A 26,134-nucleotide genomic window follows, 5' to 3' on the forward strand; every position below is an offset into this window, starting at 1 on the left:
CAAATTTGCATGTTACTGTTTGGCTAATATAAAACCTACAATTCACCTAAAAAAAACATTAATTTTATGTGTCCAAAAATTTAATAAAAATGCTAGATAATTAATACTTTATTTTTTTTTCCACTAAAACGATTGATTCTCTAATATTTTCCAAAACTTAATTCATTCAAAAGTCAAAACTATTCAAATAAACTAATTATTTTATTTTATATTCTTTTATTATTTCTGAAAAAATTAAGTAATATTAAAGATAATAAATATAATATTACATACATAAAATTAAAAATACTAAGATAGATAAAATATTTTTGAATTTTTGTCAGTCTACTGCTATGAAGTACGGACACTTCGCTGAGTTATCATGTCCGTGAGTCGGACACATTTTGGACACGATACTCACCGATACTCGTCCGACACGCGTGTCTGCTGTGTCCAACCGTGTCTTAATAAAAAATAAAAAATTCTTCTCCGGACACGCTTGGACACACCTAAATACCGTTACGTGTCCGCGTGTCCATTCTTATTCTTAACATATATTTTTAAAATAAATTTAGATATAGTATATATTATTATTTATTAAAATAAAAATATTTTAAATACTTGATATAATTAAAATAAGATATTAAAAATAGTTAAAATTTTTATTTATATTTTAATATCAATAAAATATCAAAATATCATTACAATTTATCTAAAAAATACTTTATATTTTATATATATGCGTGTTCCCGTGTCATGTAAGATTTTAAAATTCACGTAACGGCGTGTCCTATGTTTTTTCGTGTCCCGTGTCCGTGTCAGTATCAAAATACTGTCTCAATTCATCCTATTTCATCAGATTCGGGATGAGATATGGTTCCGAAGGTTGAACTAAACAGTTCCAATAAGATTTCATTCTTGAACAAAAATTCATTTTTTGGTTTATTTCATCTATTCCATGAACGGAACAGGGGGATATACGTTACACCACGATTTTAAATCAGAAGAGAGATCTCAAAAAATGGCAGATCTATTCACTCTATCAATAACCGAGCCGAATCTGGTGTATCATAAGGGATTTGCTTTTTCTATTGATTCCTCCGGATTGGATCAAAAACAATTCTTGAGGGGGGTATTCAACTCCAGGGATGAGTCGAAAAATAAATCTTTATTGTTTCTACCTCCTTTTTTTTATGAAGAGAATGAATCTTTTTATCAAAGGCTCATAAAAAAATGGGTCCGGACCTCTTGCGGGAATGATTTGAAAGATCTAAAACAAAAAATAGTGGTATTTGCTAGCAACAACATGATGGAGGCAGTCAATCAATATAGATTGATCCGAAATCTGATTCAAATCCAATATAGCACCTATGGTACATAAGAAATGTATTGAATCCATTCATTAAAAATAATCGATTCGATCGCACCTTCGAATATGAAATTCAAAGGTATCAAATAGAAAATGATACTATGAATCATAGAACTATAATGAAATATACGATCAACCACCAGTTATCAAATTTGAAAAAGAGTCAGAAGAAATGGTTCGATCCTCTTATTTTGATTTCTCGAACCGAGAGATACATGAATTGGGATCTTAATGCATGTAGATACAAATGGTCCAATGAGAGCAAGAATTTCCAGGAACATTTAGAATAGCCGTTTTCAAGTAGTGTTCAATCGATTACGTATTAATCAATATTCGATTGATTGGTCTGAGGTTGAGGTTATGGAAAAAAAAAAGATTTGTCTAAGTTACTTTGTTTCTTTTTGTCCAAGTTACTTCTTTTTTTGTCCAAGTCTCTTCTCTTTTTGTCTAACTCACTTCCTTTTTTCTTTGTGAGTTTCGAAAATATCCCCATTCATAGGTCCAATATCCAAATCTATGAATTGAAAGATCCGAATGATCCACTTTGTAATTAATCAGTTATTAGAATTAATAAATTTTCAAATCGTTCATTTAAAAAAATTGAAATCCTTCTTATTGGATGACCCTTCCCAAAAATCAAAATTCTTGATCAATGATAGCTCTACGTTACCATTCTCATAATAAATACATTAATTAATTAACGCCCATCCCTAAACACAGACAGATCATGAGATCATCTACTCTATCCACATAATTGTCCGATAAAGACTAAAGAGGACCTTTTAAGCCACCGTATGAGTGGCTTGCTTCGTACAAATAGATTATATACAGTAGATTATTAAAAAGAGCAATTAATTAATGGTGGGTACTCCCATGAAGATATTATAATTGTCTTCATGTGATGATTTTTTTTTTTGACCCTTAGATGATGGAGTGTAGGGTTAGATTTTGATATGTTATAAAAGTGTTGTTTTTATTTGAAGTGTGGCCAAATCAATAAATCACACTTTTATACAAAGCATCTTCATAAAAAGATGTTTTTTGCATCTTCATTTGAGTAGCTCCCTTAATTAATACCATTTGTCATGAGCAGCTGATTCATTTATGAATGAGTACGTAGTTGGGGAGAACGAAGTTAGAAAGAATAAACTGAGGTACGATGGAATCATTTACACACCTAGGGAGAAATTAACGTGAGTGGCTAGGCCCATGAATTATCAAAAGCAGCAGAAGTGATAGCGTGAGAGAACTCCTGAAAATTGATGCGGCCATCACCATCGGTGTCAGCCTCCCGGATCATGCCAGTGAGCTCGTCGGCGGTGAGGGCATGGCCGAGGCGGGCCATGGAGTGCGCAAGCTCGGCCGCGGTGATGAAACCATTGCCATCGCGGTCGAACATCTTGAAGAGCTGGCGCAACTGCTCTTCTGTGTAGGGGGACTTAGCCGGGAGGATTTCAGGGGCTACGAGGGCGACGAACTCAGAGAACTCGATGAGCCCGTTGTTGTTGGTGTCGGCCTTGTTGATGAAGGCCTCCAGCTGGTCCCCGCTGGGCTTTAGCCCCAGCGACCTCAGAAGGGAGCTCAGCTCCAGCTGTGTCAGGCTTCCGTCGTTGTTCCTATCGAACGAACGGAATATCTCCCTCAACTCTGCGATATGCTCCTCGTCCAAACTCGTTCCTTGATGCTTCTTGTTGCCGCTCATTCTGCGATTGATTTCCACCTGTGCCTTTCTATCTATCTATCAATCAATCAATCAATCAAATCAATGATAAATTAATGGTCTTTCTTTTCTCTCTGTCTACTTTATTATTAATTAGTTTGAGGATGCAAATTAAAACTAATTAGCCATGACTAGATCAAATCATCCAATTCCAACAGGCAAGGACGGGATGGGATCGGAGATCAAAGCAAGTGCTTAGATGCAATGCGAGGTGATGTGATGGGATGTGGTTGTTCTCTCTCTTCCCTCCCCGGCCATATCCTTCTCCGACGGCGTCTCCGAACTCCCAGGTATGTTTGACCCAAATGTCGGATCTGTAGGTATTGTTTGAATCTTCCAAACAAACACTTTACACATGATTTTACCATCTATCGCGTCAAAATTCGTACTTATCAATTTTTGTTTGGTATAAATTTGTACCGAACTTAAATAATTGACAATTGGATTTAGCAAGAAGATGAACACTATTATAAAAAATTAAAAACCAATTTATTGCATATCAAAAATCAATTATTAAATTAATTATTTATGTAATATATATAAAATATAATATATTAAAAAATATAAAATAATACATATATTTATACATGAATATATTATGACTTATATCGTAGGGTCATAGATACATGAATTTTAATTTTTTTTAAGGTATTATATATAAGATAATTTTTAAATAAATTATAATAATATCATATTATTAATATTAAAATATAAATTAATATTTTAAATAATTTATTATTTTTTAAAATTATATAAAATATATTATTTTTAAATTTATTTCAAGAATACATATTAAAAATAATATTAAACAGATTGATATTTGATGATATTTAAATATGTCTAAATAAATATATTTTTTTATTTTTTATTAATACACAGTTAAACACGCAAAAAACATATATCAAACAAATATTGATTGAGTGTTGTATTCAAAATGTGTATCATATATAAATACCATGACTAAATAAAATATCCATACTTTAAAGATTGTGGCTCATTTTAACTTACAGGGACGGACTTAGGGGGGAGTAGTGGCCTGGCCTCGGCCCTCCAAAATTTTAAAAAATTATATAAGATATGTGTTTAAAAAATAAAAAATATTAAATAATTTAGTAATTTTATATGTATTATTTTTTACTATGTAATGAATTTATGTCTTAATTATTTAATTCAATAATATTTTTTACTTAACTAATTTGATATCATACCTTCAAAAATTTGTACCTTTCAAATTAGTTTTTATATAATAATCTCTATATTTATTAAAAAAAAAATCATTTAACTTTTTATATTAACATATTTAATATTTATATTATTATATTAATAATGACTTACGTAGTTATATTTTAATAATCACATTATGTACTTTGATATTTTTTTCTTGTAAAAAATACTCATTTTTCTTTTAAATTTACGTTGTTAAAAGAAAAAATATAGTGGTTTTCAAACAATTAATAATTTATAATTTATTTTAAATTTTTTAAAATTTTTGAAAGAATTAATTTTAATTAATAAAATATGTGGTAATTTTTAACTAAACACGCTATAACTTATTGGTATTTTATAATTTTATAATGTACTATTGATATTGTTATATTTCTTTTATGTAATATTAAAAATAAAATTATGAAAAAAATTTATAATTATATATATTGATAAATCTTTTAAAAAATTAACTCTAATAATTATATGTTAATTATTTTTATAGAATGAAAAAAATAATCTAAAATTCGACCCCTTCATATTAAAATTTTTAGATCCGTCTCTACTTACATATAATATAATATTTTTATATAAAAATATAGTTGATCCGTTAAATAGTTTGACTAAATTATTTAATATAATATATGTTTACATAATTACATCTACCATCTTGACAACATCTTGGTAAGGCTTCTGGTATGCTTTTAGACCTGCTTTTCATTTTTTCTACAAAAGGAAATGAAAGGACATCAATAAACAAGTCAAAAAAACAAATAATTATCTACAAAATTAAAAAAAAAAGGAGGTCACCTAGCTCGGTACAGACATAGTTCGGGGGTCCCGATAAGAAATTTTTTGGTGTCGAGGTTTGGAGCTCATCCCCAAGCCTCTCGGAAGAATTCAGCTACAACCTCTTTGACTTCATCCAAATCCACCAAATTATATTTTTCAACAGAGACTGCCTCTACCTAGTATAGTGCGAAGCGAGGCTCATCATTCTCGTTTAGAAAAAATGGATGGTGACCCTCTACGGCTTGGACTTTGAAAAAGAAATTCTTGAAATCATGGAAGGATTCGTCAAAAGTAGAAAAGACTTTCCGACCTTAAATAGCTCGGAAGGAAACCCATTGTTGGTTATTTTTATTAGAAGCAGTGCTGAAAGGCTTGGTAAGATGAAACAGAAAGAAAAATACCCGTAAAGAAATCAGAAAATCAAGCTCGCGACTGGCAAGCTGTTAGATTTTCATGAAACCCCAAGAATTTGGGTGTAGTTGGGAAGGAGCAACTATACAGTAAGAAAGGACTTCTGTTTCAAAATCAGAAAAAGGAAACGTCACCCTAAGTCAAGTGAAAAGACAATTATACATAAAAATAAAGGGGACTCAGAATCTACAACTCTGCCAAAGCAGACTCGGTCTTTTGGGTCAGGGGCAACTAACTCGTACTTCACCTTGTCCTCCCCAGAACTATAGAGCCTATGGTGCTTTCGAAACTCATCCACAAAAACACTATCTACTAAAAGAATTTCACAAAGAACTGAGGCATCTACCCATCTCAACAAATTCTCAGGAACCCTCGAAGACATTTTGAAAACAGAGGGACGAGACATATAGATGGCATACCTACATTACACAAAAGAAAAAGAATCATTACAAACAAGTTCGAAACAGAGACAGTTTCTTTAAAAGAGCAACCCACAGCCACAAAGAAATAATCTTTTGAAGAAAAAGCGAAGGTCCCTAATAGATACAACACTGAAACGACAACAAAGATACATAAAAACTACATAGAATTTCTTAACAAACACCTAGTCCATCAAGCAGAGATCACGAAAACAGTGGAAACACTATAAAAAGTATAGCAGTAAGAAACTAACCTTTCTTTGGGGAAGGACAAAGGGAGGAGAGTTTTCAACAAAGGAGAAGCGAACGTCTTGAGGCACCAAATGCTGAAGAAAGACGAAGAAAGCGCGAAAGAGAGAAAGAAAGTTTACAGAGGAAGACGAAAAAGAAGAAAGAGAAAAAGGGAGAAAGTATTTTTAAGGCACTAGGGGCAAAACTGTAAAAAGCCCCACTCATTTAAAGAGTGTGCCGTTACCAATGTAACTGCCCCCCACGTGTTAATGCGAAAAGCCAATGGACGCGACGGTTGGCAACTTGAAATCACATTGGTTTTTACTTCGAAATCACGTCGCTTTCCGACTTGAAGGAAGATACCGACCTGAACATCTCCGACTTACTCTATACTTGAATCTGACTCACAGCGAAGAGGCCGGACTCAAGTAGGACCACTGTTCATACCCTGACCCAAAACATAAGCCAAGCCCAATAAGGTTGAAAGGCCCAACTACAAGGATGGCCTCTAACACTCACCCGACCTCCTATAGAGGGCGGATTCGACGAAAACGGACAGCTCATGCTTACGCACGAAAGTAATTACTTCCTCGAATCTCTCACCCACTTCTAGAAGAGAGATCTCAACAACCCTAGGATAAAGGGGCAGTTATCCACCATAAGAAGTGGAACTATTTCAGCGGTAGTTATTGGCTCATCTCCTATAAATACCCTGACACACTCAGGTACAGTCAAGTTCCAATATACTTAAACCTGCTAAAATCCTTGTTGACTTAGGCATCGGAGTGTTTTGCAGGTACCACCCCCCACCTTCTGACAAACAACTCGGACGACGGGCACCGGACGTGGGACAAGTTGGAACTCACTCCGTTGAAGATTTGGGCCTCACTTACAAGACCTAAGGCAACCCAGTTTCAGGTAACTCTCGGAACAATTCCTATTTGGCATTAAGCCTTGTATCCTTGTAAATTTTTTTTTCAAAAATATTATTTGTACATTAAAAAAAATATAAAATCAAATAAGTGCGTCAAAATAAAAAAAATTAATAATTAAGAGAGAGAAATACTTATTTATGAAATATAAAAAAGATAATTAGGTTTATTATTTAGTCCTTTCAATTATTTTTTATTTCTTTAATATCTATAATAATGTATTAAATATTATTAATTAGTTTATCTTTATTATATCATATAATGAAATATTTATTGAAAAATTACTAATATAATAAGAGTATCTTCAATGTCAGTTTCAATTTCAATTTTATTTAAAATATTTGTGAGATCATTTGTCATAAATAGTGATTTAAAATTGAAAGTGAAATTTGTCCCTTTAATGCTTAGTTTCAATTCAATTAGAACTTTATATTTTTTAATTATTTTATTAACATAATTATACAAGTGGCAAAATTTTATTGGTTCTCTGTTAAGGTGATACCGTACAGGCGTACACTAAAGTGATAGTTCCAATGCAGATTTCAATTCTAAATCAATTCACTTCTTGAAAGTATTAAAAGTGATACTTTAAAAATATTCCATTAGAGATGCTCTAAATATCACAACAATAAAAATTTTTGAAAAAATATTGAATCAAATTTTTTTAGGACAAATAGACTTCTCACTAATTTGGTGTTAAAACTACGTCGTTTTGTACGAATAAATAGGGACAAATAGGCCCTGACCGATATAAGTTTTGAGACAAATCGGCTCCTGTCTTTTTCTAACCATCCATGTTGATACTTAACGTTCATCTCACTATCTTAACGTGCCAAATCAACAACTTCTTTTAGTGTTTGACGGCGAAACTCAAAAAAACTAAATTGTCTCACGAAAATCAAAAACAAAGATCGAATTGACTCTTTTTTGTCAAAAATCACATTATCCTTCATAAAAAAAAAGCAGGATGGTAAAACATTCAATATGACCAAATTAATTTATTTCAAAATTTAGAGATCAATTTGAATATAAGATAGAGACGTAAGGAGTAAATTGATTGTTATTTTTCTGAAATTCATTTTTATAAGTTGTTCGAAAGAGAAATGTACACGTAGTGCGGTAGTGGCGCTCATAAACTAAAATCTAATAATTGATGAGCTGCTGTTGTGATTTATGATATTTTAGACTACCAAAATCTTTTTGGAGGCCACTCAAATAAAGACGCCTAAAACGTCTTTTTTTAAAGATGTTTTTATGTTGTGTTTTAATTGGTTTCTGTATAATTTATTCGGTGTTCCTTATTACATATTATTAAATTCCTCAAAAGATTTTCTTTTCAAAAATAATAAAAAATATTTAATTTGGACTAAAACAAAAAAAGTAATAAATTAACTATTAGATTTTTTTAAAAATTATTTACATAAAAAAATATATCACATTCATCAATATATATATATATATATATATATATATATATATATATATATATATATATATATATATATATATATATATATATAACAAGCTCTTAAAATTTTAATAAATAAAAAAAATTAATTTATATTCGTACAATATATAAAATAATTACTATATTATTATTATATTATAGATTAAGATTCACTAATTTAAATTTTCTTTTTATTTTTAATATAAGCATTAGAAATAAATAAATTTTTTATAACTAAATGTAGTGTAACAAAATATATATAATATTAATTAGTTCTTAAATAATTCTAAAAAAATAGTTTCTTTCATTTTAGTAAAATAACTATTTATTAAAGTAGACAAATTAATTATTTTTTTTTCATATACAGTTTTTTTAAGACATAAAAGTAATTAATTAGGACATTGGTTAAGATAATTAAAATCACTATTTCATTAAATTTTTAATTTAAAGAAAAATCCTAGTTAATTTTGGTTTAGAAATTTCGAATTTGAAAATATTGATAAAAATTATGTTGAATTTTGATTTATTTGATTCTCATTTAAATTAATCACTACATAAGTTAAAGTTCTGTTTTGAAGTTATATTCGAGCTTTAATCTGATTTTTAAAGTTTCAATTTACTTAGTTTGATTTTTTAACTTAGGTATCTGTGACTCATATTAGGGTTTTAAGTGTTTAGTTGAAAAAAAAATAAGGTAAAAAAAATTTCAATTGTCACATCAAACAGTTGCTAGAATGTATAATGTAACAGTCGTTAGTCTATCTCAGAATGTTGTTAACGATTTTGTGAGACAGTGACAAAAATAAGATTAGGAACCAATGTGAGTCATAACTATTAAGCTAGGAGACTAAATTGAGTAAATCAAAATTTTTGAAATTAGATTGAAACATAGTTGTTAGAACCGAACCAGTGATCGAACCGGTCAAGCTACTGGTTCACCTGTTTATTGGTTCAACCGATAAATAACTGGTTGAACCGATAAAACCGGTCTCACGTAAATATAAAATATAAAATAGTTAAAAACTTAAAATTAAAATTTGAAATACATATCTTCACTAACATTTTATGAAGAATCAAGTCTCAACTTCTAAAAATAACTAATATAAAAAAATCATAAAATTTTAATTCTACAATAGTATCTTATTTTGACACAATAAAAAAATAATTAATTCACAAAGCCTATCATCTAACTATAATATCAGTAGATTTTAACACTAACATCAAAACAAATAACCTTAATCACAATACTAGCAATAAAATAGATCAAGTAAATTAATAAATTTTTAGTGAAATTTATATTTATATTAATAATGGTATATAATTAAAATATAATTAATTTTAAAAATAGAAAAAACAAAAATTAAATTAAATTAGATATTTATGTATACTATATAATTAGTATTTATCAAATATAGTACTTAGAAGTGCAATGGTTAAGTAGCAAGTAGAGGTTGTTTTTGCTCCAAGGTTCTTGGTTCGAGACCTTGTGGAGACATTTTAAAAAATTTTTCAAGCAGACCAGTTTGGTTAGACCGGTTTGTATCGGTTCTTATTGGTTCACATCGGTTTTATTCTTTAAACGGTCCAAGGAGTAAACTGAACCAGACTAGAATCCGGTTTAGTCTGGTTCACTAGTTTTCCGATCGAACCAGCCGATCCAGTTCGGTTTTTATAACTATGGATTCAAATACGAACATAATTTCAGAGACCAATAAGTATTATCTCTTTGTTGACAATTAAGTTGTTTTAATGGTAATTAAGATCTAATAATGGTTTATAATAAAAGAAACATTCTTTTGCAACAATGAACCTATAGTAGTAGTTAGAGGTGTTCATAGATTAGATCATATCCATATAAATTCACAGTATTTATCCGTATCTGATCTGTAACTTGAGGATATGATCTGATCTGTAAGATGATCGGATTGGATCGAATCAGATCCACACTCTAATCAGATAGAAGTAAATATGTTTACAAAAGTAAACAAAAAAAATTATTGACTTTTTTTATAAAAATAAATTTTTTTAATATTTTTCATTTTATGGATATATTTGATATCTGATCCAAACATAAAAAGTGCGAATATCGAATTTGATCTAATGAGTTTAGTGCAGATTGGATCAAAATTTTAGCCATATCCCATCTGTAAACACCCCTAACAATAATAACTAAAAAATTATAATGATTATATTTTTAACTAAGAGGAAGTGCCAAAAAAAAAAGTACTAAATACAAGAACATTTAATCAAATATTAAAAGAAAATTTTACTTTAAAACAGTTGGACTTTTTTTGCTCATATATATATATATATATATATATATATATATATATATATAGAATGTAATAATAATAATAATATGATAAATTGTTTTATATATCACACAATATAAACGTTTTTTTTCTATGATCTTAAGAAAGGTTTTGTAAGTCCCTAACCTTGTTATCAATTTTCGTAGTGTTAGCCCTCATATTATCAATTTGATTCATATATAATTCGGATGATAAATTATTTGGTGAGGTGCTTCCTTTTTTATTGTGATATACTTGTTTTTATTATTATTATTATTATTATTATTATTATTATTATTATTATTATTATTATTATTATGTACATTAAAAAATAACAGGCCAAATTATTGCCATAACATAATAGAAGTATGGAAGTTTATCATTCTTCTCTAATGGAGGAAACAAAATTCTTTTCAATAGTTTATTTAACGTTTAGTAGAATAAAAATAAATTTTATTAGAATAAATTTTAGAACGAATTTAATATTTTATTCATCATAAAATATTTATAGAATTACTCGTAGATAAATTTTGGAAAAAAGAAAAAAAAACATGATTTTTAATTTTATTTTTAAATAAACTTTATTTTTAATTTTAAAATAAATTTTATTTTTATTTTTTAATAATATTAATTTTTTACCGTATATAATTATTCAATTATTTTTTAATCATATATAAATAAATTACTCTTAATAAGACTTTTTTGTGTTATTCAATTATCTTTTTTTAAAAAAAATTAATTATTAGAATAATTAAACTTTTCACAAAAAAAAAATATGAACGAAAAAAATTAACCATCCTGATAATTTTTTATATTTTTATTCATATTTTAATTATAAACATAAATATAATTTAATTATATTATTTATGAAATATGACTATAGATGTAGATAAAATTTAGTTATATTACTTATATATAGTTTTATTGTATTGTATTGCTTATAAAGTTAGATTATAATTATGACAATATAATTGTTCTTGTATTTTTATGTGTGACTAATTGGTGGTGTTAAAACATTACTCTTAATTATAAATAAGGTTTATAATTTAAAAAATAAAAAACTCAATTAAAACGATACGAAAAAATGATGTTAAAATATTTTAACTCTTTAAAATAAAAATATTCGAAATTCAATTAAAAATCATTTAAAATTTAAACTCAATAAAAATTTATATTCAATGTGTTTTGTATTAAATATATTTAATAACCTATTATATCATATTGGTTGAAATTAGTTTTTATAGTGTTAATTTTTTAATAACACTTTATTAAAAAAAATCATCTTTTCAGAATTTTTTAAAAACTAATTAATATTATATATATTTTGTTACATTATATCTTGTTATAAAAAATTTATTTATTTCTAATGCTTATATTTAAAAAAAAAATTAAATTAGTAAATTTTAATCTATAATATAATAATAATATAGTAATTGTTTATATATTATACGAATAAAAATTAATTATTTTTTTATTTATAAAAATTTTAAGAGCTTGTTTTATATATATATATATATATATATATATATATATATATATATATATATTTTTTTTTTTTTTTTATGAATGTGATATATTGTTTTATATAAATAATCTTTTAAAAAAATCTAATAGTTAATCTATTACCTTTTTTGTTTTAGTTTAAATTAAATATTTTTTATTGTTTTTGGAAAGAAAATCTTTTGAAAAATTTAATAATATGTGATGAGGAACACCGAATAAATTATACAAAAACCAATTAAAATACAATATAAAAACATCTTTAAAAAGAGACGTTTTAGGTGTCTTTATTTAGGTGGCCTCCAAATCTTTTTTATTAACTACGATTTCATGTAGTTTAAAGATTTGATTTAATCGCTATCATTTTTACCTATAAATTGAACAAGACAAGCAGCTGTATATTAGCATATTTTTTAAAATGCTACATTTGGGTTTGAATTTTGGCAAAACCAAGTAGTAAATAGAAATCTTTAAAAATATTGGGTGTATGAGTGGGTAGTGTGGATGAGTTTGTGATGTAATATTTAGGACTGAAGATTGTTCGATCTATCCAGAAAAAACAAAGACAAGTATTACGTGTTTTTTCTTCAAAGTAAACATGGAGAGATGAATATGATTTTTATTGAAAAGCCAACAAATGTTTTAAACAAGTTAGAATTTTGAGAAGATGCCACATCACTGTTTTCACTACATGTCCTTGTTTTTGCAAAATCAAAAGTCACATTATTTTTAAAATTTATATTATTTTCATAAGAAAAATTTTAATACGATGAAATCATTTGATCAGATGATCTCTATACCGATGGTGATCGAGCGATTCTGTAGTGTATATGTGGCTGCTGTGTTTAATATATGATAGACGATTCGAGGCAATATATGATAATCAGATAATGTATGACATGTGATTATTATGCGTTAGCAATAAGTTGAACCAGGGTCATAAATTATTGCTTAAAATTTAAGAAAGAACGCGCAAAAAACGACAATGGTACTTAAGTGTTGCATGAATCATCTAAACTTAATTTCGATCTTTCTTACCCATATGATTTTCTTCTTCACTAAGTATAACTACGTACGTACAGACAAATTAAGCGGCTATGGTTAATCCATTCTCTTATATATGTAAATGCTCTGCTACTAAAGCGAATTCCATTCATTCCTTTTTCTCAATGCAAGAGGGAGATGGTGTAAATCTGCTCGCTACAACAATAATAATGGCTCGTCATCACTAATCCTCAAGACAAATACACAAACATAACCTCTTAGCTTGTGCCTCGTGTCTTGTGGTTCGCCAGAGAAGATCAGAGATCGAAGGCACCGTAACCACGCTCAAACATCAAACCTTTTTTCAGATTGAGTTCGCTTAGTTTATTTTGCATTTATATACTACCATTGATATCCTCAATCACATATGGCATTTAATTTTAATCTATATGTAGGTGTCCCTCTCAAATATAGGTGGAGATGGACACAAGTTGTAATCTACTCTCAACATATATATGTTTAGTTTATATCTCTAATGGTAAAAGTAGTTGATATTTTCGACCATAATTGGCGTGTGTGTGTATATATGCATATAATACTTAGTTGTCGATATCATGAAAAAATTTACGCAAAATATGCAAAATTAAACTCTGATCCCTTCTTTTATTCAACCTTATATTATGAACTAATTACCCACTACCACAGCCTCTTCTTCTCCATTCTTTCTATAATCCTCATGTTAGTTTTTTCAGTACATACGTTCGTAGCATGAATTTAAGAAAATCTTCTTCTTCTGCACAACTGATATAGTCACATTTGTTGTCACAGCAGCCTCTTGCAATTGTACAAGTTTATAGCGCTCAATTTATATGTCAGAGCAGGAGGAATCGTTCTCTGGTGCCTCGGCAATTGATGAGGCAGCAAATGAAGAGATAAAGAAGGAAGCAGGAAAGAGTAGAAAGGAACAGAGGGTTCCTTTACACAAGCTCTTCTCGTTTGCTGACTTCTATGATTGTGTCTTGATGGCTATTGGATCCATTGGGGCATGTGTTCATGGTGCCTCTGTGCCTGTCTTCTTTATTTTCTTTGGAAAGATGATCAATGTGGCTGGCTTAGCTTACCTTTATCCCAAAGAAACTTCCCATCGAGTTGCCAAGGTTTGTGCTGAACTATAATATATCCTTGTGTATATTCACGTTTTCTATTTTGGACATCATGTTAGTTACTATAGAAGGTCAGAAGTTAGCTGGTAGTTATGTTAGTTACATTTTCAGAATTAATAGTTAGTTATTTCAGCAATGCCAGCTGGTAAAGTTTGTTAAAAGCTGAGTTAACTTAAGCTAACCAGAGTTGAAGGTAGTTGGTTAGCTATAGTTAATGTGCAGTTAGTTGGTATAAGCAGCTGAAAACTGGTTCTGTAGTTGAGGCCTTCCATGATTTCAATGCTCATTTTCAGATTCACAAACTTCACTATCAATTCTCTCAGTTCCCCTTGAAGCTCAAATTCTGGATTGCCAAAGCAGAATATATCACATACATCATCATTACATTCAATATCTACTTTAATTTTTCATCATTTGAAGTGGTTAGCTAGCTAGTTAGTTGGTTGGTATCACTTTGCAGACCTTGTCAAACAACGGTTAGACTTCACTTAGAAGTGTCTGTTGGTCTTTTGCTAGTGCTAAACATGCTTATTTCTTATATGTATCAATGTATGTATATGGAAAATAAAAATAATAATAATACTTGTTTGCTGCGAGGTTTTGCAGTACTCATTGGATTTTGTGTATCTAAGTATAGTAATACTGTTTGCGTCTTGGACAGGTATGAACTTATTTCATGACTTCATTGATACCCAAGTAAAGTGCAATTCTAGTAGAAGTTGAAAAGTTACGTAGATCTTATTTGCTTAATTCTTTTATTATGTTAATTTTGCGTGCCGATGCTGAGTATATGCAGAGGTTGCTTGTTGGATGCACACCGGAGAACGTCAGGCAGCGAAGATGAGGATGGCTTATTTAAGATCAATGCTGAATCAAGATATTACTTTATTTGATACAGATGCATCAACCGGAGATGTTATATCTGCCATTACAAGTGACATTATTGTTGTCCAAGATGCAATATCCGAGAAGGTAGGAAATTTGATGCATTACATAAGCAGATTTGCAGCGGGGTTTGCCATTGGATTTGTGAAAGTGTGGCAGATCAGTTTAGTGACACTTGCAATTGTACCCTTAATTGCACTTGCTGGAGGTGCTTATGCATATGTCACATTTGGGCTAGTTGCCAGAGTTCGCAAAGCCTATGTAAAGGCTGGTGGGATCGCTCAAGAGGTGATAGCCAATGTGAGAACAGTACAAGCATTTTCAGGAGAAGAAAGGGCAGTGAGATCATACAGAGCGGCTCTCATCAACACCTATAGAAATGGCTATAAAGCAGGTTTGGCAAAGGGTCTGGGACTAGGCTCCATGCATTGCGTCCTTTTCCTCTCCTGGGCTCTGCTTGTTTGGTTCACTAGCATCGTTGTTCACAAGAATATTGCCAATGGCGGCGTCTCTTTCACTACGATGCTCAACGTTGTTATCTCTAGCCTGTAAGCCTAAGTCCAGCCTTTTTGTTTTGTTCCTTGGTAGATCGAGATCATTTTTATGTATGTTTTGCTCTTTCAGATCACTTGGGCAGGCAGCACCAGATATTTCTGCATTTGTCCGAGCAAGGGCAGCTGCTTATCCCATCTTTGAGATGATAGAAAGAGACACAGTGAACAAGACCAGCTCCAAGTTTGGTCAAAGATTGAGCAAATTGGAGGGTAACATCCAATTTAAGGATGTATGTTTCAGTTATCCTTCTCGTCCTGATGTACCCATCTTCAACAACCTCTGTCTTGAGATTCCTTCTGGCAAAATTGTAGCCCTTGTGGGAGGAAGTGGCTCCGGAAAGAGCACTATAATATCGTTGATTGAGCGCTTCTATGAACCACTTTCTGGTCAAATACTACTAGACGGGAACGATATTAGGGGACTTGATCTCAGATGGCTTAGACAGCAAATTGGGCTAGTTAATCAAGAACCTGCACTCTTTGCTACAAGCATCAAGGACAACATACTGTATGGAAAAGATGATGCAACGCTTGCTGAAATAAATCATGCTGTGACGCTATCAGATGCTCAGACTTTCATTAACAATCTTCCGGATGGATTAGATACAAAGGTAACTATGCATGCATGTAGACCTGGCTAGAGGCTGGAGGAAGCTAAGAGTAGGATGTTTCTAATATAATAATGAAATTAATCTTGCAGGTTGGTGAAAGAGGGATTCAACTATCAGGTGGACAGAAGCAAAGGATTGCAATATCTCGAGCTATTGTCAAGAATCCATCAATACTTTTATTAGATGAAGCAACGAGCGCTCTGGATGCGGAGTCAGAGAAGAGTGTACAGGAGGCACTTGATCGAGTGATGGTTGGTAGAACAACCGTGATAGTGGCACATAGGCTTTCTACCATTAAGAATGCAGATATTATCGCGGTTGTTCAGCAAGGAAAGATTGTGGAAACTGGCAACCACGAGGAGCTCATTTCTAACCCAAATGGTGTATATGCATCTCTTGTTGAAATCCAGGAGTCGGCCTCTTTGCAACACCACCCTCGTGTGGATTCTAGCATGGGACAAACATCCAGGTACCTACGTAACTCATAGCAGTTATAAGAATTTAGGTAATTAAACCTTAAAAACCCGCTACGCCAGATAGTATTAAGTGGGGTATCTATTTCTCAAGTCATTGTAATAAAAGATAATGCAACTCTTTTCTATATTCCACTGTCCACCAGGATAATACCTCAGGTCACCTACTAAAGTTTATTATTTGTTGTTTATAGCGTTTCCCGTACAACAAGCTTTGGTGGTAGTTTTCATTCGGATAAAGAATCTGTTGGCTATTTTGGTTCTAATGAAGCAGAAAGTAGTATTAGAAACAACTCAAGCCATGTCTCGATAAGGAGACTATATTCCATGGTTGGTCCTGACTGGTATTATGGAGTTTTTGGAACCTTGGGTGCATTTATTGCTGGTGCCCTGATGCCACTTTTTGCTCTCGGAATAACTCATGCACTTGTAGCATACTACATGGACTGGAATGCAACGCGTCGTGAAATTAGGAAAATAGCTTTCCTCTTCTGCGGGGCAGCAATTTTAGCCGTTACTGCTTATACCATCGAACATCTGTCTTTCGGAATCATGGGCGAGCGGCTTACCCTTCGTGTCAGAGAAACAATGTTTTCTGGTACTTGTGATCAACTTCTTCTTGTCATTCAAGTTTATCGCTGAAATGTTTCTTTTTACACTTCTGACTGGTCTGAAATTTGTTATACATGCCCAATCTGTAAAAAATTGAATTCTTAAACGTAGATTTATGACTTTACTTTAACTGTTGAATTTTTTAAGTTAAAACCATGCATTGCAATCACTTTACTTTATATAAGTCCTACACATTTTTCCTCTTGAGGTATGCAAAGATCAACCATATTATTTAGCAATCATTGGTTAAAACTTCATTTAACTTCCCTCACTCATCTGGTTGCAGCTGTTTTGAAAAATGAAATTGCCTGGTTTGATGATACTAGCAACACAAGTTCTATGCTTTCATCACGTTTAGAGGCTGATGCGACTTTATTAAGAACTATTGTTGTTGATCGATCTACAATTCTCTTTCAGAATGTTGGTCTGATTGTTACTTCATTTATTATTGCCTTCATTTTGAACTGGAGGGTTACGCTTGTTGTCTTGGCTACATATCCTTTGATCGTCAGTGGTCACATCAGTGAGGTTTGTTAATCTTGTTCCATGTTTTTTGACATTAAGATTTTGGTTCATTTCTTGGATCTCCATAATTTCTTCTATGATTTCAGAAACTTTTTATGAAAGGCTTTGGTGGAAACCTGAGCAAAGCATATCTAAAAGCCAACATGTTGGCGGGGGAGGCTGTGAGTAATATGCGTACTGTTGCAGCATTTTGTTGTGAAGAAAAAGTCATCCACCTTTATGCTCAAGAGCTTGTTGAACCATCCAAGCGTTCATTCAAACGAGGCCAAATTGCTGGCATATTCTATGGCATATCCCAGTTCTTTATTTTCTCTTCTTATGGCCTTGCCTTATGGTACATTATTTAAATATCTTCGATGTTATGTGACATGTAATATGTTAAAAGTGGGCTTTATGCTGACATTTGCATTGTATACCTTTTTCAGGTACGGATCAGTTTTGATGCAGAAGGAGCTTTCTAGCTTTAAATCAGTTATGAAGTCGTTCATGGTTTTGATTGTAACCGCACTGGCCATGGGGGAGACTTTGGCATTGGCACCAGACATGCTAAAAGGAAATCAAATGGCTGCATCAGTTTTTGAAGTGATGGATAGAAGGACAGGAATAAAGGGAGATGTGGGAGAAGAGTTGCATACAGTGGAAGGAACAATTGAGCTAAAAAATATCCATTTCCGATACCCTTCAAGGCCAGATGTGGTTGTTTTTAATGATTTCAACATGAGAGTTCCTTCAGGGAAGACTGTTGCCTTGGTGGGGCACAGTGGTTCCGGGAAAAGCTCCGTCATCTCTCTTATACTCAGATTTTATGATCCAACATCTGGAAGGGTGATGATTGATGGTAATTATACAAAATTTAATGTCTCATCAGTAGTCTTTCTGCTGGTTACTTATCATAATTGCTAGTGAAATCATTATCCTAAGTTCCTACAATGATGATTCATTATCTATCTTGCAGGAAAAGACATAAGGAATCTTAATTTAAAATCTGTTAGGAAACACATTGGTTTTGTGCAACAAGAACCGGTTCTTTTTGCAACATCGATTTATGACAATATTCTTTATGGAAAGGAAGAAGCGTCCAATTCAGAAGTAGTTGAAGCAGCTAAGCTTGCAAATGCTCATAACTTCATAAGTAGTCTTCCTGAGGGATACTCCACCAAAGTAGGGGAAAGAGGAGCTCAACTATCTGGTGGTCAGAGACAAAGGATAGCTATTGCGAGGGCCATATTGAAGAATCCTGCAATCTTGTTGCTGGATGAAGCCACCAGCGCACTAGATGTGGAGTCAGAACGTGTAGTACAACAAGCTCTAGACAAATTGATGAACAACAGAACAACAATTGTGGTGGCTCATAGGCTATCCACAATAAGAAATGCATATCAAATCTCTGTTGTCGACGATGGAAAAATAGTTGAGCAAGGGACTCATTCGAGTCTGATACAGAACAAGAGTGGAGCATATTATAAATTAGTTAGCCTTCAACAACAACATCTACATTTACATGAGCAACAAAATTAGTCATTTGTCCTATCCATAATATGATAATATATTTGATGATATTAACTTCTAACGGTCGTAGTAGCACTCTGGTCAATTTACAATTGTAAGCTACTTCTTTCCCTAAGTTGTGATGTATAATTTTGTTGTTCATTGCTTGCCTACTCTAGTTTCCGCGTTAGGACTTATTACGATTGTTTTTGCGTGGTATATGTATGTAAACGTAGTAATGCATAGTCATGAAGAACTAAAGATGGCGTTAAGACAAATATTCCCAGTTATTGTGTTACACTAACCAATTGAAACCAACAAAGGAGTGTATACTGTGGATTACTGAATGGAGTTTTTTTTTTTTTTTTTTTGGTTGACTTGAATGGAGTAATTCTAGTTGTTCAAGTCATATTTAACGCTAAAACGATTTATGCAACTATATTTATAAATATTAAATTATTATGTTTTAATTGCGAGTGATTCTATGTATAGTCACTTTTTCCGTTTTTCGATTATACATATACACGAATAATATAGGAAGACAATAATACAAATTTATTTTATTTAACTTAATATATATATAATTCTTTTTTATATATATAAAAGAAAAACAAATAAAAAAGAGTAAATTATGAGTTATGACTTTTAGTATTTAGTTTTCAAATTATGGCTCCCAAACATTTTGATATGTACACACGAGCGCATACAAAAGGCTACATTGTCGTGCACTCAAATATAATCCCTCCGGCCTCTCCTACTCATTAGGACTCCATAGAAACCAATCCTTCTTATTGAGGACGAAAAACCAATCCCTCAACATACAGCATCATCTCTCTGATATTAACCCACCATCTAGCTTAGCTATATTACTCATATAACGTACACCATGACATGTCTCCTTGATTCTCGCTATACATCTTTCTTCTCACCAATCCCACCTCTAGCCAAAGAATAAAAAGAAGGCTGGAAAATAAATTAAAATTAAGAAAGAAACAAAAATCATCACCTTGTATGTATGTTTGCGCGGGATCGAAGTCCTCTCATCGATGCAAAGAAGAATTTATAAGAATGGAAGGTCCGGAATAAGCGAGTCTCCGGCCGCCACATTTGCCGTGTTGATTGGTGTCTCATCATCTTGCCAATGTCATCGTCGGAGGCGGGCTACAAGACGCCCGAAGCAGAATACAATACCCCACCGGCGTTAATAGCATTCACGTTAGCCATCCTAGTGTTATGCTTCATGGCCTTCAGCGTTGTGTACTTGTGCAAGTACTGCCTTGTAAGCGTCCTCCACTCTTGGGCCTTCCACCAGAGTTTCTCTGGTTCATTGCTTCGTCCTTCATCAACAAATAGGTCTTCCTCAATAGGCCTTGATCCTTCCATGCTTCAAACGTTCCCAACCTTTGTGTATTCCTCCGTAAAGGACCTCCGCAGCCTAGAATGTGCCATTTGCTTGCTCGAATTCGAGGACGACAGCTTGATTCGCCTCTTGACTATTTGCTGCCATGTTTTCCACCAAGAATGCATTGACCTTTGGCTTTATTCCCACAAGACTTGCCCTGTTTGCCGCACAAACCTCGAGGAGCATAAATCAGGAGAAGGAGAAATCAGTGGTAGCAGTGGTGGTGCTGACATACGCATTGACATAATAACAGACATGGCCACCCAAGGTAGTGGGGGTCATCAGGGTACAGGAGGAGAGGATCATTCGTGTAGTGATGAACATTATCATAATAATAATGGGGTGCAGCAAGAACATAAGTTTGCAAGGTCACACTCAACGGGCCATTCCATAGTTTTTAGAGGAGAAGAAGAAGAAAATGATGATAAATATACCTTGAGGCTGCCGCAACACATTATAAGAGGGCGGCACCACTATTCTAAGAGTTGTACAAGTTTTCAAGAGATGCAGATGACGACTTCGACTAGGCCTTGTAGTAATTGTGGCTTTGTTGAATCTGTATCTAGCTGCTCCACCTCTCTCGCTCATATCCAAATTTCTTGAAGCTAGCATCTTAATCATTGTCCAATTACTATCTCTCTCCCCCTTTTGTTCTTCATTGATTTAAATTTACCTATACTTTAAGAAGGAACATACTAGCTAGGTTTTCTCTATTCTGTTGTAGTGTATATATGTGTTAGATATATATTATTGTTTATCATTATTATCGTGCATTTGGATTTTTTTTTGTTTTTACACTTTATTTTCCGGATGAAGAATGACTTCAATCTAAAATGGCCGGGTAAACGAAAACGAGAGATATAATCTTGGCTTAACGAAGAAAATAGTACATTATTAGTACATTACCATTGCAAATTAAGGAACATCATACCACCACTACATTTCACAGTTCACACTTTAAATTAGTCCACCCATTCAACATTGCAATCAAAGACCACCCAACCACACTTTACAATACACACCTAATAATTGTGTTATTCATGGTAAGTATGTCCTAATTAATGAATAATAAAGCATAATAATATAATGAATTTGTATGACAACCAAAATAAATATAAAAATAAAATTAACGAATAAATATGTAATTTTATACAATTCTAATATAAAAATTTTATGGTTTTTTTTTAAATAAATAAATTTAAATTTTAAAAATAATAAATATATTTTAATTTATATTATATTTTAGTTGAATAATTATATGAAATTATATATAAATTATCAAATAAATATTCTACAATATATTTTTAATATAAAACCATTCAAATTTAACATTAGAATACACTATATAGCACAATTAATTTACCTCTTTGCACATCGCGCAAGTCTCACTTTAATATATAATTTAAAATTAAAGTATGAATTGATATAGATTCTATTTTTTTTAATAATTTCAGGTGTAATTCAATTCATTTTAAATAATGAAAGATTTGGATTAATTTTTTTATAAGAATATTGAAGATAATAAAAGTTTTTATAAAATTTTGTAGAGATTCTAAACTAAATAAAAAAGGATTTAAAAATTAAGATCTAAAAAACGATACCATCACAAGAATATTATTGATTTGGAAGATATGATAATTGATAAGCATAACTGGAGAGTGTGCAATTTTTTACTCCATAAAATCTATTATTTTTTCTTACTTCTCTATAAGTTGCTAATTTTTTTTTAATTTTCAGAATAAATGAATTCTTTTAAATTGTTCTCTTGAATTTTTGTTCTTGTTCTACTTTTCTGATTTAATGAATTATGTGATTAGTTAATTATTTTTAATGTTTTCCATGAACCTTATAATGATTTATATTTCTAATTCATAAATGCGAGTTTATAAGTTAGAATAAGCTAAACAAATAATTGTCGTAAGTTAAAATATAACCTGTCAAATAACTTATTACGGCCTAGTTACCATGTATCCTAGAAAACTATTACGGAGAGGCATTTTAACAGCGAATGCTATAACTCATTCTAATTTGCCTTTTGAATTTTTATAGAGCTCAAAGCTGATGATTATATCAAAACTCGAAAAGGAAAAATATACAAGTGCGTCAAAGCCTCAAAGGAGGTTTGAAAGACACATGGACACATGGATTCTTCCTTCTGATTTTAATTTGTCCATGACGTGCACATACAACCCAAGGTATTCTTTGCTTTCAAAAAAATAAGCCTCAAAGTAACGCGTCCTAAATAAAGGATGAGAAACTGCAGAAAATCAATTTTTATTAATTAATTATTTTTTTGAATTATAATTTACAATCTAGAATTAAAAAATTATAATTTAGAATATAGAATTTAAGAGAAATAAAATAATTAAAAAAAATAAATTGAGTTAGCTTCTAAGCATTGCTTATATAATATATTCGAAACCAACTTTAACAAACTCATTCTTCATTATTCTAACTAGCTGGCTAGCTTTTGGGTATTGAAGGTTAGGAACAAATTTGAAGAAAAGAGACCTGTACGTGGCCTCATTATTCCTTTTGGTTTAATTTAATTAGCAGTCGATTAGACCATTATCAGCAATCAAGTACGCTGAGCTGTTGCGGATATGGCACTGAGCAACAATGTGATAGGAGGCATCACCTTAGGGGCGGTGCTGCTGTCGATTCCAATAATTGGGGCCGGGATATGGCTGAGCACAGAGGTAGCGGAATCGTGTGTGAAGGTTCTAGAATGGGCGGTGCTTATGTTGGGGATTGTGATGATGGTGGTGGGTCTGGCAGGATTGGCGGGAGCATTATTGTGGAGAGTCCAGCAGGTGAGGGTGATGATATTCTACCTGGTAGCCATGCTGGTGCTAATCGTGTTGCTGGTGTGCCTGGTGGTGTTGGTGTACACGGTCACCCTTAGAGGCCACGGCAACGTTCAACCCAACCGCTCATACTTGGAATACCACTTGGATGACTTCTCGCTTTGGCTTCGTCGAAGGATTAGAAGCTCTCGTATCAAAACCTGCCTTTCCAAAACCAATATGTGCGCTCGCTTGAACCAAAGTTACCGAATGCCTCAGGACTTCTTTAATGCGCATCTGACACCCATGCAGTCAGGGTGCTGTAAGCCACCAACAGAATGCGGTTACACCTTTGTGAATCCAACGTACTGGATAAGCCCCATCAGCACGGCAGCAGATGCTGACTGCACACGCTGGAGCAACGACCAGATGCAGCTCTGCTACAACTGTGACTCCTGTAAGGCCGGTGTCTTGGCCGCCCTCAGGAAAGAATGGAGAGCGGCCAATCTCATACTCCTCATTTCTTTGCTTCCTCTCGTTGCACTCTACCTCGCTGCCTTCTTTGCCTTTCGGAACGCAAAAACTGACCAACTCTTCCGCAGATACAGGCAAGGATACACCTAGACGACTACTTTTCCCACAAGAAACGCATCTTTGGTGCGTGCTCCTCAACTAAATGTATCATTTTGCTTCTAACATATCATTATTCCATCATATTTACTTATTTAGCATAATGATTGCATTATTATGTATTCTTAAAACAAAGGAAATTGAAGAAATGTTAATCATAGTCAATTAAATGTTAGAATCAATTTTAGGATTTAAACCAAACATCAATTTTCGACTATATAAATAAAAGCAAAATTATTAATTTTAGACTATGACCTATGTTGATATGCATGCTCTTATATATGCATAGACTATTACTCTGCAACTTGTGTCTTGGATGACAGGATGACAATGGGATTCTGTTAAGTGTGGGTATCAAAGACAGTAATGGGGATTGGACAAAAAATTACTCTGTAGAATAGGGGCGAGGAATTAATTTTTTTCTTTCGAAATTCATGGAAGAATAAATCGAGAAAAAACTTAAAAGTGGGACCTCTAAAAGAAAAAATCTCCTGGAAGTCAATATAAAACCTCACTACCCATAATACATGGTGTTCTTCGACTTATTGTTACTCTAAATGGTAAGGATGTTATTGATTGTGAACCATTATTAGGTTATTTACACAGAAAAATGAAAAAAATTACAAAAAAATTGAACAATTACACGATATATGCCTTAATTTTAGAGAGGGAGATGAGAAATGGACAACAATCGTCTCCGTCCCTGCTCTCCTATATTAAGATTGTCATCTCTATCCATGGCCATGGTCTCAAATTTTAATTGTGGGTCCGCGATCGAGCATTATGTACTAGGGATGGTAACGCAGGGGAGTATAGTGATTTTTCGATAAAAAAAATTTATGTAATTAAGAAACGAATTATCTAAGATAATAACGCAATATAAATATATATCTAAATATTAAAATTTTAAAATTAAAACAAACATTGTATGAAAATTATATATTAATATTAAATACTAATATTATTTAAATTGATTATTTTATGTATAATTATCTTTAAGAAAAGAATTCTCACGAAATAGAAATAATTATATTATGTATACACTAAATGTTAACCATTAAATTAGTTATCGATTTAAAGTATATATTAAAATATAAATACATATTAAAAATAAATTAAATAATACATATATTTTTTAATATATAATAACTAATTTAATAACTAATTTTTCGTATGTATATAGAATTTTTAAAATAGGAAATATTAATTGTCATCCCCACTCCAAATTCATGTTAGGAGATCTTTATTCATTTCCAACTCCACGAAAAAAATTTTGTTTATATTTCCATTCCTATCTTCAAATATTTCTACGGATACCCTAGTTGTGATGTGTACCCCTGCTATGGTTGCAGTGTGAAAACTGTGTTTATATCTAGAAAATTAGTTTGTCGGATATTGCACAACCTTTATGCAATTTCGTGACAGTATACAATGGTTGCATTATATTCTATTGACGTAAATAGTTGTTTCACGCAATAATTGATAATTTGATATGCTTTATGCTTCAATTTTAGAATTATAGTTATAAATATAAATAGAATTTTATTTCTTTTTCAAATTGTATTTATATTTTAATATATTTTTTTGTATATGAATAACAAATATTAATAATATCGATCTAACTAATTATACTTTTTTAACGGTTAGGGACTAAGCTACAAAATACCAACAGCATAAATAATAATTACCTTTGACTTATAAATATAAGCAATAAGCAATTAGTTAAT

At 31.6% G+C, this 26,134-nt stretch overlaps 4 protein-coding genes across 10 annotated transcripts; 3 read left to right on the forward strand and 1 right to left on the reverse strand.

Moving 5' to 3' along the window:
• Positions 1-2,549: 2,549 nt before the first annotated feature.
• Positions 2,550-3,050, reverse strand: LOC112782359 (probable calcium-binding protein CML11). Its single transcript, XM_025824717.3, has one exon. It carries the CDS (start codon positions 3,048-3,050, stop codon positions 2,550-2,552), a length of 501 nt encoding a protein of 166 aa, XP_025680502.1.
• On the forward strand, positions 2,994-19,893 carry LOC112784782 (ABC transporter B family member 2). Of its 7 annotated transcripts, none has more exons than XM_072229971.1 (12): positions 2,994-3,127; positions 3,204-3,358; positions 14,107-14,435; positions 15,048-15,102; positions 15,238-15,874; positions 15,951-16,491; positions 16,581-16,960; positions 17,159-17,562; positions 17,863-18,104; positions 18,188-18,435; positions 18,527-18,939; positions 19,057-19,893. In XM_072229971.1, the coding sequence occupies exons 3-12, from the start codon at positions 14,148-14,150 to the stop codon at positions 19,617-19,619; spliced, it is 3,771 nt and encodes a 1,256-aa protein (XP_072086072.1). In that variant the 5' UTR covers positions 2,994-3,127; positions 3,204-3,358; positions 14,107-14,147; the 3' UTR covers positions 19,620-19,893. The 7 variants fall into 7 exon arrangements, with proteins under 7 accessions (XP_072086072.1, XP_072086071.1, XP_072086073.1 ...); XM_072229970.1 differs by lacking the exon at positions 2,994-3,127 and adding an exon at positions 6,921-7,042 and having other exon boundaries at positions 3,229-3,358; positions 14,110-14,435; XM_072229972.1 differs by lacking the exons at positions 2,994-3,127; positions 3,204-3,358 and adding exons at positions 6,716-6,849; positions 6,921-7,042 and having other exon boundaries at positions 14,110-14,435.
• An 837-nt stretch (positions 19,894-20,730) lies between these two features.
• LOC112785068 (RING-H2 finger protein ATL29-like) lies at positions 20,731-21,594 on the forward strand. Its single transcript, XM_025828478.2, has one exon. The coding sequence runs from the start codon at positions 20,731-20,733 to the stop codon at positions 21,592-21,594; it is 864 nt and encodes a 287-aa protein (XP_025684263.1).
• Positions 21,595-23,434: 1,840 nt separating this feature from the next.
• LOC112782287 (protein TORNADO 2) lies at positions 23,435-24,653 on the forward strand. Its single transcript, XM_025824633.3, has one exon. The coding sequence runs from the start codon at positions 23,595-23,597 to the stop codon at positions 24,399-24,401; it is 807 nt and encodes a 268-aa protein (XP_025680418.1). The 5' UTR covers positions 23,435-23,594; the 3' UTR covers positions 24,402-24,653.
• Positions 24,654-26,134: the final 1,481 nt, after the last annotated feature.

Source organism: Arachis hypogaea, chromosome 20, assembly GCF_003086295.3.
Source record: "Arachis hypogaea cultivar Tifrunner chromosome 20, arahy.Tifrunner.gnm2.J5K5, whole genome shotgun sequence".
NCBI lineage: Eukaryota > Viridiplantae > Streptophyta > Magnoliopsida > Fabales > Fabaceae > Arachis > Arachis hypogaea.